This window comes from Lactuca saligna, chromosome 8 (genome assembly GCF_052625555.1).
Source record: "Lactuca saligna cultivar CGN05327 chromosome 8, ASM5262555v1, whole genome shotgun sequence".
In the NCBI taxonomy this organism is placed as follows: Eukaryota; Viridiplantae; Streptophyta; class Magnoliopsida; order Asterales; family Asteraceae; genus Lactuca; species Lactuca saligna.
Window position 1 is genome coordinate 38,750,622 of NC_136424.1, and position 15,266 is coordinate 38,765,887.

Genomic DNA, 15,266 nt, shown 5'->3' on the forward strand with positions numbered 1-15,266 from the left:
ATAAAATGGAAAGGAAATATCTCACAGGAAAGGAAAAACTAAACCCGACAAAACTCCGATGAATGTTATGACATCAAGTTTTAGACCATGACTCACGATACAAAGGAAAAGAGATTCTGAAAGATGGGCAAGACCATGCATTCTGTACCCACATATGATTGTTGTCCAAGCAATGAGATCCTTTTTGTGGCATTTCTTCAAACACATGGTGGGCTTCTTCTATGCTACCACATCTAACATACATGTTAATCAGAGTTGAACCTAAGTGTAAGTTGATCCCCATTTGGGTCCTTATTACCTGTTCATGCACCCATCGACCTTGTTGTAAAGCACCCAAAGAGGCACACAGGGGCGGAGTCAAAAAAAAATTTTAGAGTGTTCTTTATAAATTAGTTAGAAAACACACACAGACTCATATATATATATATATATATATATATATATATATATATATATATATATATATATATATATATATATATATATATATATATATATATAAATCGTTAATTTTGAAGATCCTATGTGAAAATTAAAATTGATCCTCTCTAAATATAATTTTTTTATATAATCAAAATAAATTGGGAAAATGACTCTTGAGGGTAATTAACTTTTGCGTTTGTACTCATTTGGTCCCTTTTCTTTTTTTTGTATTCAATATACCATCGAACTTGTTGTTGGTGTTTACCATAGCCCTTTTGACCGGCTTTTGACCTGTGATAGCCGGTCAAAGGGTTATGGTGAACACAAACAACAAGTTCGATGGTATATTGAGTACAAAAAAAGGAAAGGGATCAAATGAGAACAAACGCAAGAGTTGGTTACCCTCCTGATTCATTTTCCCTTTACTCATTTACAACAAATCTCACATCATCTCCTACTGATATTAATGACTTTATGCTATCCATTCTTGCTTCTCTTCAAAACATAACTCACGAAAGGACATTATTCATGCATGTACAACTTTGTAATGCACTTGAATATTTATTAGGGGAATCTTGACTAAGTAGGCGTATTTCATGACTACATTTACATTTGCAAACAAATGATTTATCGTATCATGGATTCTAGACAAGTCTACAAACGAGTGGAATCACAAGTGCTGTGATTTTTTAGTTTACCTAGCTTTAAGATCGAACTCATGGGATAAGATATAACATCAATATGTACAATATCATGTTGCTTTTGTAGACACATCACCATAATATTATACATATTGATGTTGTATCTTATGTTGGGTTTTGAGCAATTTAACACTTCCTAAGTGTGCATGCAACCCTAATAAACCTTGGATCTATGTTTGTCTAAATACATGAAAAATAATAATTTTCCAAGGTTCATAACCTATCTAACATGGCATGGGGTACTTTTAAACATAAAAGAATTAGATGAGATTACATACCTTTTTGATGAGTTTGATTCTTAAGGAGTTTGAGGGTCAAACACCAATAGTGTGAATGCCTCAAATGGAATCACAAATCACCACAAACACTTGGAAAACTTTGAGAGAGTGTATACACACTATAATTTCAGCCACACACAAACACACACACTAGTGGCTATTTCATGCAACATAAGCATGCTTATATAGTGTGCATGGTTAGGGTGAAACCCTAATAACCCATGACCTTTCCTTTTCCAAGGATCCATGGGTTAAAAGCTCCATGGATCATCCATGGACTTCCATACAAGCCTAGCCCATTAACAAATGAGTGTTAGCCCACACCATATAAAACCAATAGCCCACAATCTAATTAGTCTTCCTTTTAATCTCTAAATTAATTCATAATTAATTTAAGACTAAGACTAATTAAATAACATGACTTCATATTAATATATTATAACTTATAATATATTAATAATCATATGTGTATAACTCTTATAAAATTATCCATAAATAGTTCGGGTGAAGTGCAACCCAAATGGACCATGCTAGGTCGGATCAAGTATATACCAAATAAGTTATGGACTTAGACACCTTATCCAACATCTTATCCCATGAGTTCGATCTTAAATCTAAGTAAACTCAAAATCATAGCACTTGTGGTTCCACTCATTTGTAGACTTGTCTAGAATCCATGATACGATAAATCATTTGATTGAAAATGTAAATGTAGTCATGAAATGCGCCTGCTTAGTCAAGATTCCCCTAATAAATATTCAAGTGCATTACAAAGTTGTACATGTACGAATAATGTCCTTTCGTAGGTTATGTTTTGAAGAGAAGCAAGAATGAATCTCATAAAGTCATTAATATCAGTAGGAGATGATGTGAGATTTGTTGTAAATAAGTAAAGGGAAAATGAATCAGGAGGGTAACCAACTCTTGCGTTTGTTCTCATTTGATCCCTTTCCTTTTTTTTTGTACTCAATATACCATCGAACTTGTTGTTTGTGTTCACCATAACCCTTTGACCGGCTATCACAGGTCAAAAGCCGGTCAAAAGGGCTATGGTAAACACCAACAACAAGTTCAATGGTATATTGAATACAAAAAAAAAAAAAGAAAAGGGACCAAATGAATACAAACGCAAAAGTTAATTACCCTCAAGAGTCATTTTCCCAAATAAATTCAAGGGAATGAGTCTTTGGTTGGGTCAGTTTCGTTAAATATATGTGCACAGTTAACATGTTCATGAAGTCCTTGCATACTTGGAATGAAAGTATGAAACATATTCTTAATTTGACGCCTTCCGGCCATTACCAAATTGATTACTCTTTCTTCCATATTTTTAATAGATATATTATACATACGAATGATCTTTGTGATTTGGGGTAATTTATATGGTTGACTTATAATTCCTTTTTTAAGTCGGATAGTCTCTATGATATATTTTTGTTGTGTCTTTGGTTCTGGTTAAACATACAATTACCATATTACCCTAATTATATATTTTATTATTTTTATTATTTAGTATTAATTATAAATTAAATTAAATTAAATAAAAAAATCAATAAATACTTACTCCCTCCATCCCAAAATTATAGTCTATCTTTCATTTTTGGTTTGTCCCAAAATAATAGTTCACTTCTAAAAATAAATAATATTTTTACCAAAATACCCCCTCATGATTACTTAACCAACTAAGCATTTAATGGAACATTAAATGCAAAGTAAGGATAAACCTGTCATTTTATTATATAAAGTTAGTGGTAATTAATTCTTTTCTTAATCTGTGTTTTTTTATCTGTAGACAATAATATTGGAACGGAGGGAGTATTACCTAACGTGTGCCGCTCAATTTCCCTCACTTACCAGATAGTGCCTCCGTTCCACAAAGCATCACCATAACCACCTCTTGAAATCTCTCGACGTTGTTTCATCAGCGCCACCACAATCAATAGTCGTGTTTGAAATTGGATTTAATCACCATTGGAAACCACATCCAACGCCGCTAAAAGATTAACCTACGATGACCATATTTTGATTAGATTTCTTCACCTAATGTTTTTGAAGTTTCATATGAGGTTAATTGGAAGTGAATCTAAAACACAAAATCTTTTAAGAGTTAATCAAAGATTCATGCATATAGATCTCTTTCCTATCGTTCAAAGACAACTACTACCGCAACAATATATGAATTTCTAATCACGAATTCAATTAGGAGACGAGATCTAGATTGTAATTCAGTGGAGGATTCATATGTAGATTTGAATTTGGGTTTGATTTTGAGGCTTCTTAAGCTTTTGAATGTGACCTTTGATTTCATATATGCTTTTGATGTTTGATTTCGTATGTGGTTTTGATTTCAACTTTGATTTCATATTTCCATATATGAATTTGATTTTAGGTTTAAGGTCTAATTTTACCTTTCAATATGATTTTGAGGTGGTGATTGGTGGTGGTTGATAGCGGTGAATGGTGGAGATTGATGGTGGTTGTCTGAAGTAATATCAATCATTATTTGTAAGTTAACATAATATAAAATTATAAATGCGTGTTATTTTAAGTATTATTATTGGTAACTACTTTATTCTAAGAGGATATTACTTAGAGTCTAATAGCTATAAAAAACATGTTTATTCTGCAAGAATGATACCGTAAATATTCTCCCAGAATGGCTTTGATTATTCTTAAAAAGTATGAAATTAATTCAAAGAAATAAAACTAAATCATAATGTTTATAGAATAGCTAACCATAAGCAAAGCTAGTTAAAATATAGAAAATAAAGACCTCATTAGACCAATACAAACCATATTAACAAAACTACATTGGCTAATTTTCAAATGGATATAAAGACTTATCGGTGGACATCATGTGCAAATAAATGAATGAAATATCTGGTTCAAGCATTTTAACAAACAGTTGGTGGGCAAATTCAGATGCCATTTTAATTTAAAGCTAGATGCTAGTTTAGGGAACAAGAAAATCAAACATTTATGTTAATCCAGCCTTTTAAAAAGAAAACTTAGAAAGTCAAGTTTTGGGACTGTAAGAAAACTTCGTCATTTAAGAAACATTAACAATCCTTAAACTGAAAGGACATTACCTAGGGATTATTTTGATCGATTAAAAATACTTCTTGATGATCTTGATATATATTCATACACACACAAATACGCCTCTATACCTCGTCTTTAGTTCTTCGTGCCTTCATTCTTGCATCGATAAAGAAGAGGGGTAGGTTCTTTGATTTTTTTGCTTTGCGAAGTCAGTGGTGTTTGCAAAAATCTTCTTGTTCACTGGATAGAAAGATTGAACATGATGGAGGTGAGTGATGGCAATGACTAATGGAGGACCGGTGGTAAAGATTGCTACTGAGGTTTGTGGTCGACAATTGAAGGATTTACGGTTGTGGTTGAAGTTGGTGTTTTTCTAGTGATGGTAATGAAAGAGACGTCTAATTTAACAAACAAATTCACCCAATTTAAAGGATATTAAATGTTTTTAATATTTACCATAATTAAGTGTAGCCAAGATTACTATTATACCCTTTTATGATTTACTATTAAATTTATTTTTGTTTTATTCTGATTGGTTGTTAGAAACACACAATATTTATTGAAAACATTTGAACCTAATATATATATATATATATATATATATATATATATATATGTGTGTGTGTGTGTGTGTGTGTGTGTACAAACACACACACACACTAGGTGTGAGACCCGTATATTATACGAGTTTATTAAAAATAAAAATATTAATATTAATATATAAACATAAAATATTTTATAATGTAATACTTTATATAACATAATATAATCTTCTGAAAATTTGCAAAAGAAACTAAATCGTTTAAAGTATTTATGATAATTTATTAACAAATTAATCGGATGATTTTATTTCCTTATAGAACCCATTATAGTTTTATGGAATTTTATTTTAAGAAAATCAAAATCCCTAAAAAATGAAAAGTGGAAAATAAAATTTCTAAAATTCTTACAAAATGACAAGTATCAAAATGAAGGAGAAGATGATATGTAACATTTATTATATATATCATTATTATATACAAAAACCATTTTTTGTAGAAAGGCTTCGTGCATTTCACGCATGCCTTCTTTTTTGGCGCGTGAGACACTATTCAACCACTCTCATCACGTGTACGCCCCAATCTATCACGTGTACACCCCAATCTATTTACTCTAGCTTATTAGAACACGCGTATTCTTTATGATGAACCGTCTTCTCCACCAATACATGTCTTCCACAGTGGGAGACATGTGCCTCCTCCTCAGTCGTATGCCTTTTCCAATATGATTTCAAGAAATCTCCATTACACTCTTTATTCCACTGTTTCCTTTTTATCTCTCCATTTCTCTCGTTCCAAAACAAATTTGAAGCTCTGTATTCTACTTCTCCACCACCATTTCCTCTTCATACAAGCTTCAGTCGATTAATGTTGTTCATATATCCTCGGTTATGAAGATTTTTTTTTTATTTTTTGATGAATAAGCCCAGACCGACTCCACCATTCGCCGGACTTCCACTCCCCCTCTTTCTTCTTCTCCTCCAAAATAGAATTTTATATTGTTCTTGATTTTAATCATATGGGTTGACCTTTCTCTTCCATCAACCATACTCCTAAGGTAGAGGGCGTCGTAGCTCCAACTGTATCCCAATACACGACTGCCTAATGGGTGGTTTCCAGCACATATTCGTTAGCTCTTTTTTTTCAATTAATTTGAGTGTAAGTTTAGATATTTTGATCGATTCGGATCAATAACGAAGGTATCAAATTTTCCTATGATGACTCACTTTAGTAGGAAGTGTCGATGAGCAGGTCACACGAGGTGGTGCTCACCGCCTTGCATTAGCTGCTCAAAACATAGTCGTATCTCTAATTGCTTACCCATTTTAATTCGTTCGTTGTCTTCTTGTTTGGCTTTGTCTCATGTATTTCTCTAAAAGAGTTTGATTAACTTTTGATTTTGCAGATTATGGTTGAAGGTTCTTCGACAATTAGTGTTTTAATGTTTCTTCTTACCCTTGATATCCGAAGTGCTATTAAAATCTTCTTCCGATTTTTGAATTATTGTAATTTTATTTCTATGTCATCCTTATATTTATCCTATTTTCTAAACATAGGCCACGTCCTTCTTCCCTCTTGTGGCTCCCAACAACAATAGCCAACAAAACTTTGTTCTTCTCACTCTTGATGTAAAAATTGGCACTTCCCGAATGCTAAAAGATATGGAGTTTATTTAGGATTTAGGGTAACATCATTTTATTTTCTGTCTGTTAAAATTATTTAAATTAAATACATATCTATTTAAAGATGAAATTAGCTCACATGTGCTTTAGAATTAGACATTGTAACATACTTATACTGGTATTTGTTGGAAACTTCAGTTTGGTTTGTTTACCATGCTTGATTAAGTAGAATCTTAGTTTAGTTGATTCTGACATTTATAACTTTATCTTCTATAACAGTTTCTCAGGTTCATGGGTCTAAACCATTCAACAAAGGCTTTACATGATACATGTATTGTTGGCAATTCATCCATCATCACATATAGGGGTGCAAACGAGCCGAGCCGATCCGAGCCTGGCCAGGCTCGGCTCGGGCTCGTTTAAGTTATATGAGGCTCGAGCTCGAGCTCGGCTCGATTCGAGCTTTCTTGTACTGAGCTCGGCTCGAGCTCGTAAAGAATTACCTAAGCTCGGATTGGGCTTGAGCTCGACTCATTTTTTATCGGACGTGCCTAAATAAGCTTATGCTCGACTCGAACTCGTTAAGAAGCTCGTTTACTAATACCATAAATCCATAATTCCTCTAATATATTTTTATTTTAATATATATAAATAATAATAAATTATATTATGTAAAGGCTCGTTAAGGCTCGCGAGCCTAATCGAGCTTAATGACATAGGCTCGAGCTCGAGCTCGTTTAATAAATGAACTTAATATTAAGCTTGAGCTCGGCTTGGGCTCGTTTAAAATCGATTTCGAGTTGAGCTTTTAACGATCCGATCCCGAGTAGCTCTTGAGTAGTTTGGCTCGTTTGCACCCCTAATCACATACCTCTCTTAGAGTTGGTGGACAGTAGAGTAGAGGTAAAATTTGTGTTCCCTTAATGTTGTATAACCATAATGAGTTTCCTCATAATATTTTATTTTTTTATACCATGGAGATTGTTGTTCAACTCATTTGATTTGGAACTTATACAAAAATACTATTTTTCTTATAGTAAGGAGGCAGAAGCAACAGGACAGAAGAGAAATCATGATTTTACTGAAGCTGAAGTACGTAGATGTGAGCCATTCATGGTGCGTTTGTAGCATGAGCAGGGAACCTTACTTCTCTTTCTTATCAGTATTAGCTTTCATTGAGCATAACAGAAAAAGAAACTTGAGGTAGCTGATCAGAAGAACATTACTGAAGAAGATACACAAATTCCTTGAGAGCCCGAAAAATGGACAAGTTTCACCCTCTTGCACCACCTGTATCCTTAATTCACATGGAATACCACTGAAAAATCCAAAGTTGGAGATTGATGGCCTTCCTAATAATGAATCTCAATCTGTTTCACCCTAATTACAAGGTAGAAACTAGGGGAAGCAACTTGTTTGTGACAACACTCAACCACATGTAAATGAAATGATATGCTTTAACTATATATCTAAGGCATATGAGAGAAAGGAAAATAACAGTTTTCATATATCAAATTGGTTTTCAAGAAAATAATGTCAATTTCTGATAGGCCTTCATCCCATGGAGTGCGGTATAAAAAGCTAATGGTTTAACAAAGAGCTCTTGTTCTATCTTTTTATTTGAATAAATTCCACAATTCCTTTATGTTTCATGGGCATAGCAAAGATGAAACTATAATACAAAAACTGCATGCGAGCATATTTAGTTCTTTATAGTTTATAATTCTATTTTTGTCATTAGAAGAATATGGCAACTACCAGTGCTTTATAGAAAGTTGGTTTATGTGGTATTTTTTAGACATAAGCATAAAAGTAAGCTACCAACAATATTGATGCAAGTAGCAGTAGGCTTCCAAGTACTTAATGGCTTTAATACACTCTTAATTAACTATTTCTTAATTAATTATGTAAATGTTTTATTGATTGTTTTCCTTGCTATTATCATCCATAATTTGAACATATAATATGTTACGGGTATTGAATTTATTTGAACCTTTCTATAATTTATTTATATATAAAGATGAAATCTTAATTAATTACTAATTAGATGCTCCAAAACCTTTATATGGCATTCTAAAGGACACTGCCACCGTTTACACTGCTTCTTGTTTTCATTACTTTTACATATTGGTTTTGTTCATATGTTCCAAATTGAACAAAAAAATAAACTTTGAGCATGAGAAATATGTTATACTAATGGACTTTAACATCCTTATCTATCATAGTAATTTATTTTTCTTATATTCTTTTCTCATATCCACTTTCAGTAAAAACCATACGACACTCGTGGGCCGTGCTTAGCACGGCCATCTCGCATTACTAGTATATATATATATATATATATATATATATATATATATATATATATATATATATATATATATATATATATATATATATATATATATATATATATATATATATCATTACAAGAAAAATCTTGAATTGCTACGGAAAGCTGCTACGCAATCAAAATCCGTAGTTATTTTATTACGGAATATGTTACGGAATGGCTTGTCGTAGCTATTTTTCTACGGAAATAGTTACGAAAGTGCATTCCATAGCTAAATCATAAATAGCCACGTAATGTTGTTACAGAATCAAATTTCGTAGTTATTTTACTATGGAATATACTATACAATGGTTGGCCATAAGTAATTTGCTATGGAAATGGCTACGTAATTAAATTGTGTAGCTAAACCTTGAATAGTTGTTACGGACTCAAAATCAGTAACTATTTTACTACAAAGTATGCTATGGAATTTTTGGTTGTAGCTAATTCGCTACACAACATGCTATGAAATTAATATTCGTAGCTATTTAGCTAAAGAATTGGCTACGATATCCAAAACCGTAGTTACGTGGTTATGAAATTGAAACCCATGGTTATTTTGTTACGAAAAGTTGCCACACAATTAAATTATATAACTAGTTTACTATAGAAGTTGTTAAGAAATTATTGAGCGTAGTTATTTTTGTATACAGTTGGTTTTCGAATTTGCAAAATTGTTACGGAATTAAAATCCGTAGCGATTTAGCTACGATGTATTCCATAGTTAAGTAGCTACTAAGTATGTTTCCGTAGCAAAATATATAAAATAATTTTAAAAAGAAACTACTAATATTATATATAAAAAAACATATCATGGTAATTTAAAAATGTTATTATAAAAAATAATCCCGGATAGCAAACTTGTAATTTTGATTAAACTTATAAGTTATTTTAGTTAATATAATAAGTATACGGGACGATTTAACTATATACAATATTTACTTTACATAAATAAAAACTACATATATTTTATAATAATTTATACATTTTAAGAAAAGATTAATTACATCTCATTATATTTTTTACATGATGCAGTTTTCCCAAATCATCGCTCATACGTTCATTACGTCAATACAACGTAATACAGATACCCCCTTCCCCTGTTCCCCCTATCCCTCTTTTAGATATACTTCCCCAAATCTTATATATATATATCACATTTGGAAGCAACATAAGGCAATCTCAGATGAAAAGGAGCATCCTATGAGCGCAGGAGCAGAGTTAATCCATCAGATCCAATCTAGTAATTGTTCTATTCTCACCTACCTCAAGTTACAATGGTACACTCTCTCTCACACACACATACACTATTACTTCAATTGTAGTCCAATAAGTTAACTGAGTTAGGTTTATACATCGGATTCTTGTTAACATTGTTAAACAATCATTTTTTATTCAATGCACATTGAATAAGAGTTAAATGTTGCATATTAAGTCGTCATTATAACGCTATAATATGTAATTTTTTCGGCGATGTTATAGTATAATATGTTGAATAAATCTTGTTTTTTTTAGGATTTGGGAGAGTAATTGCTCTACAGATTCCCAAACCTAAATCATCCGTTCGCCTCTTTTTGCACCCGTTCTTCCGGTTAATTTCTCACGGATTCTGCACCACTGATGTTAAATGGCAATGTTGGGGACTCTGAAAAGATCATCATTGATACCGATCGTATTCAACTATCTATTCCTTTTCTATATTATTCTGTTATCTTCTATAAATTGGATTTCATTTCAAATTTTGAGAAAAAAAATCTATGAAGTTCAATAAATTTTGCGATGTTATTATCCTGTGATTTCATTAATCATCACTGAACACGTCTTCGGTCTATGAATGATGAGGTTATTTAGATAGATTAATATTTACTTATTTAGTAGCCTTTTGGGCCTGAATTTGTTTGCTTTAATGAGGAATCTCTTACTACCGTAAACTGTATAATGGATTAATCGCAGTGGATATACATAGATTGGTGTTGTAACAATTGATAACTGAATCCATTATCAGTTTCAAGACTTCTAAAGATGTCAAAAGCATATGATGGTATTTTTATGCACATTTCAGTAAAAAAAAATTAGGTGGAAATTGATAGAGCACTTTTTTGCACATGCGAATGCTCGAATGTGGTATGAGCAAAAGAAGAAACAAGAGAGCAAACAAGAAAAGACATTTACATCTCATGCAAAGGGCTTTAAGGCTACTGAAAATAAGACACATCAACAACTTTCTCAAGTAAATAAACATCATGTAATTTATAATAATTTGTAAGTTTATTTTTTTGTACTAACTATGGTTATGGTGAAATCATAAGGAAATATTTGTTGCGGCAATTTTATAGATACGAAAAGTGCACTGGTTTGAAAAATTCAATTGGTTTATAAGCAATGATAATTATTTTCTTATTAGTGGATGTGATGCTTAACAAAATGAAATGATAGTCAAACGTTACATGTCAAAAGGAGATTTGTGAGTATATATTGTTTCGATGCAATTTACTGATAAATTTTTATGCTGCTTTTATATGATAAAAAACATGTATGTTCATACAGAACTACTTGGAGCTTCTAGTACTTTCAGATCTTCTTCAGAAAGCTCTTGGGCTTAAATCTGGTGCCAGATCAGTGAAAAAATACGGGCTTATGCTTTAGAAACGAAATCTAAAAATAATAATGAAGAAGAGAAGGAACAATGAGTGAAAAAGTGTATGTTTCAAAAGTTGAAAGAAGAATGCTATGAAAGGTCAAACACATAGTGAAGGTGAAGATGTTGGTCAACTAAAAAAGAAGTGAAAAATAAAAATGAAATTATAAATCATCCACAGAAAGAGAAAGATGTTCAAAGTGTAAATGTGTACTTTTTTATTTTTTTTTATTTTTAAGTATGTATTTTTTTTTATCTATTGGATATTTCTTTTAGTTTCTATAAAAATAATTTGTTACTTTCAATATTATATTATTTGTATTTTTATAGATTGATACAAATAGTCGAATTGAATAATCGAATTTACTGAATTATGATATGGAAAAACTGCTACGGAATTGGCAACGAGTAAATTGCTACGGAATTAGTTACGGAAAAATTGCTATGGAGTTAACTACGGAAACATTGCTACGGAATTGGTTACGGAAACATTGCTATGAAATTTGCTACGGAAACATTGCTACGGAATTGGTTACGGAAAAATTGTTACGGAATTTGTTACGGAACTCAATTTGCAACGAAATAGATAGCGTAGAAATTGTCATAGCAAAACCTCTACGGAATTATAATTTTGTAGCTAAACATTTTGCTACGAGGAAAAAAGCAACGGAATCTAAGTGAAACTTTCTGTAGTAAATTCCGTAGTTATTCAGCTTTAGCTACGGAATTTCAACTTTTTGCTATGAAATTTTCCGTAGCTAAATTGAAATTTTCTTGTAGTGTATATATATATTTCCGAGTACACATCACAACTCCCTTGGTATTGAGAAGAAATAAAAAAATAAAACTTTACACAATTCAATGACAGTGTATATATAATGGCAAACGAGACATCAGTATTTTAACATAAATGATTGAAACAATCTCTAGACAATCTTAATTTCAGAAAAAACCTATAAGAATGTAGGATATGAATCAAATGAAGGAGTAAAACCGTTGTACGTATGCTGAAATGGGTTGATCGCAGAAGGGTTATACACTTGAATCTGCAAATCATTGGCACATTGGTCATTTGAATCATTGGACGATACGCCATAGCTATGGGGCTGAAAGTAGAAGTAAGTGTTCGAAACCATGAGAGGTGCAAGAATTACGGAAGCTTCTAACAACACTTCCCAACTCATGATATTGTTATTGTCGTTCGTCTCAAACTCGATCAACGCCTTTTCCTCATTCTTTTCCTGTCCTTTCGAGATACCATCGTCTTCAAACTGCACCCAGTTATTGAATCTCACAATTTGCTTATCATCTTCCATGGAGCTTGATGAAGAGTCTATGGTGGACGCCATTGGAGATCCAGTGGTGGAAGAGGAGTCTGTTAACTGCCACATACCACTGAGAAAGTTCTCCAGAGCTTGAATTTGCATTTCTGGGATTCGATCAACAAAAGGGTATTCGTAGATTCCACACAGCCCAACGGATTTACACCAATCATAGAATTCAGAAAGATGATCAGCTTGAACCGCGGCTTTCTTGTATACACCAAAAGCCATCATGCAACTCCGGTAGGGCAACTGAATCAGATGGTCGAGGACTGCAACTATTTCACTCCTGAAAGTGGTGTAGCAGAAGAAACTGTCTCGCACGATATATTTTAGGGCACAATGTATAAGAAAGCTTCTTGCAGCCGCTCCTTTTGGCCTGCATTCGATCACACGATCAACTAGGCTCTGGAGTTGTGGTAATACATCAAGTTTTTCGCCCACTCGTTTCATCTTATCAGGAAAACTTTGGAGTATCACTTCTTCTTCTTCTTTTTCTTCTTCTTCTCCTTCATTATTTTGTTCCTCTTCGGTTTGTTCTTGTGCATCCACACTGCCATCTTCACAATCAATTGTCAGACAATCTAATGCTTCATCAAGAAGATTAGCATACGATGAAATGAAACGTGTGTAATCTTCTGAGTTAGACGATGAGGAATCACGAAATGGACATGGATTTAGAGACAAGAAACCATTGGAACGAGCCCAAAGAAGTTCAGTTCTGAATGGGCTGTTGTAAGGCAATGCTCGGAGCAAACGGTGGAGGAGGATTAAGCATTTCAAAGCAACTCTCCAGCATTTCGTCTTGCTAAACCGCCGGGAAAAGCTAGATGCAAAAATCCGGTAAGCTGGAGGCGAAACTGAGAAGATTTTTAAGAGCTGGAGGACATAGCGATCACGGAGAGGTATGTCCTCCGGCGAAGTTGCCTTTACCAGTATCAAATCTACGTCACAAAACCCTCCAACTGTCGCGATCTTCGCATACCTCACAAATGTGTTTTCTTTAATAGATGTGTATGCTCGCTGAAATCGCCTATGCATTGTGTAGTGCAAGTTGAAAGACAAATGCGGTTTGTGGTATCTGTGTTTATGGGTTTGGTGAACCTAAAAAACATCAAATAGCGTTGATAGTTTTATAATTAGACCGTTGGTTACAATGAAGATTTTACAGTTTGAACGATGTCTTCGATGGATGTTGGACATTGTACCTCTTGAAATTGTCAAATAATTGACCAGCTCCATAATGTTTCCAAATGTTTTTTGTACGATGCAATGTAATGTAGCTAGCCACATGGTTGGCGTCTGCAGGCAGGCCATGCTGACTTTGTGAGTAAGAAACCCCATGAATTTAATAATGTTGCAGGCTGATTAATCAAATTAAAAAAAGTTGGAGACAGTGATGGCGCAAATGATTTGAGTAGCATCGCATATGTTTGGCGATGTCGTATTCCTATTCCGTTGCAGCGAAAAGGTTAAGGTACGAATTAAGCTTCGGATTGATCAGTTACTATCATAGAATACTTATGTGTTCTTTTACGGTTTAAGGCTAAAAGTTATCACAAATTTTTTATCGATGGACAAGTAGATTGACAGTGACATTTTCAAAATTTTTGCAATTTTTAACAAGGATAATGGTGCGGTGTTTGAATGATATACTAGCGGTGGAAACTTACCAGCGGCATATTACCGCCGGTGAAACAAACATAGTGGGGCAGTGTTCGCAGCTTGGTGGAGTTAGGATCAAAGTAAAGGGGTATCCCAATTATTTTTAGGTTAACCTAATTTTTTTCCCGGGATACTTGAGTTTCCCGGGTTCGGTTTCGGTTTTAAACCCAAATCTTAATCCAATCATTAGCTAACCTCAAGTCTTGTTATATAAACATGAAGTTGAAATATATTTTAATACTTAAATCGATGTAAGACTCAAAGTAGATATCAAATAAAACATGAGCATAACAAGTTTATATAATAGAAAAAAGTTGTTGAGTTTACATTTGTTTAGCAATGTGGGATAGAATAGCTAGGAAAATAAAACAAAAAAAAATAAATAATATGTAATAAGCAAGAATAGAGCTTGAAACCTTTGGTTGAATAAGTCAATGCCTTAACCAGCAGACCAACTATTTGTTTATGTTTATAAGTGGAGGGATGCGTATATATACACTACACCGATTTTTTTGAGGGATACGTAAACAAAAATTACACTACCGAAAAAAAATTTGAGGGGTATCCCGGGATCCCCTTGGATCCGCCCCTGCCCTACAGCCTAATGAATATTTACTTCTTTCCTCGATAATAATTGTCATACTACTAGACGGCTCATAGCAGTTCCAACAAACATATGGTCAAGTTACATTACCAAAAGGCTT

At 33.0% G+C, this 15,266-nt stretch overlaps 1 protein-coding gene across 1 annotated transcript; it reads right to left on the reverse strand.

Moving 5' to 3' along the window:
• Nucleotides 1-12,528: 12,528 nt before the first annotated feature.
• LOC145009564 (putative clathrin assembly protein At1g03050) lies at nt 12,529-13,938 on the reverse strand. The gene has a single exon (XM_078968239.1). It carries the CDS (start codon nt 13,936-13,938, stop codon nt 12,529-12,531), a length of 1,410 nt encoding a protein of 469 aa, XP_078824365.1.
• Nucleotides 13,939-15,266: the final 1,328 nt, after the last annotated feature.

Coding starts and splice junctions, on each gene's coding strand:
- LOC145009564 (XM_078968239.1), bottom strand. CDS start 13,938: ATGCATAGGCGATTTCAGCGAGCATACACATCTATTAAAGAAAACACA.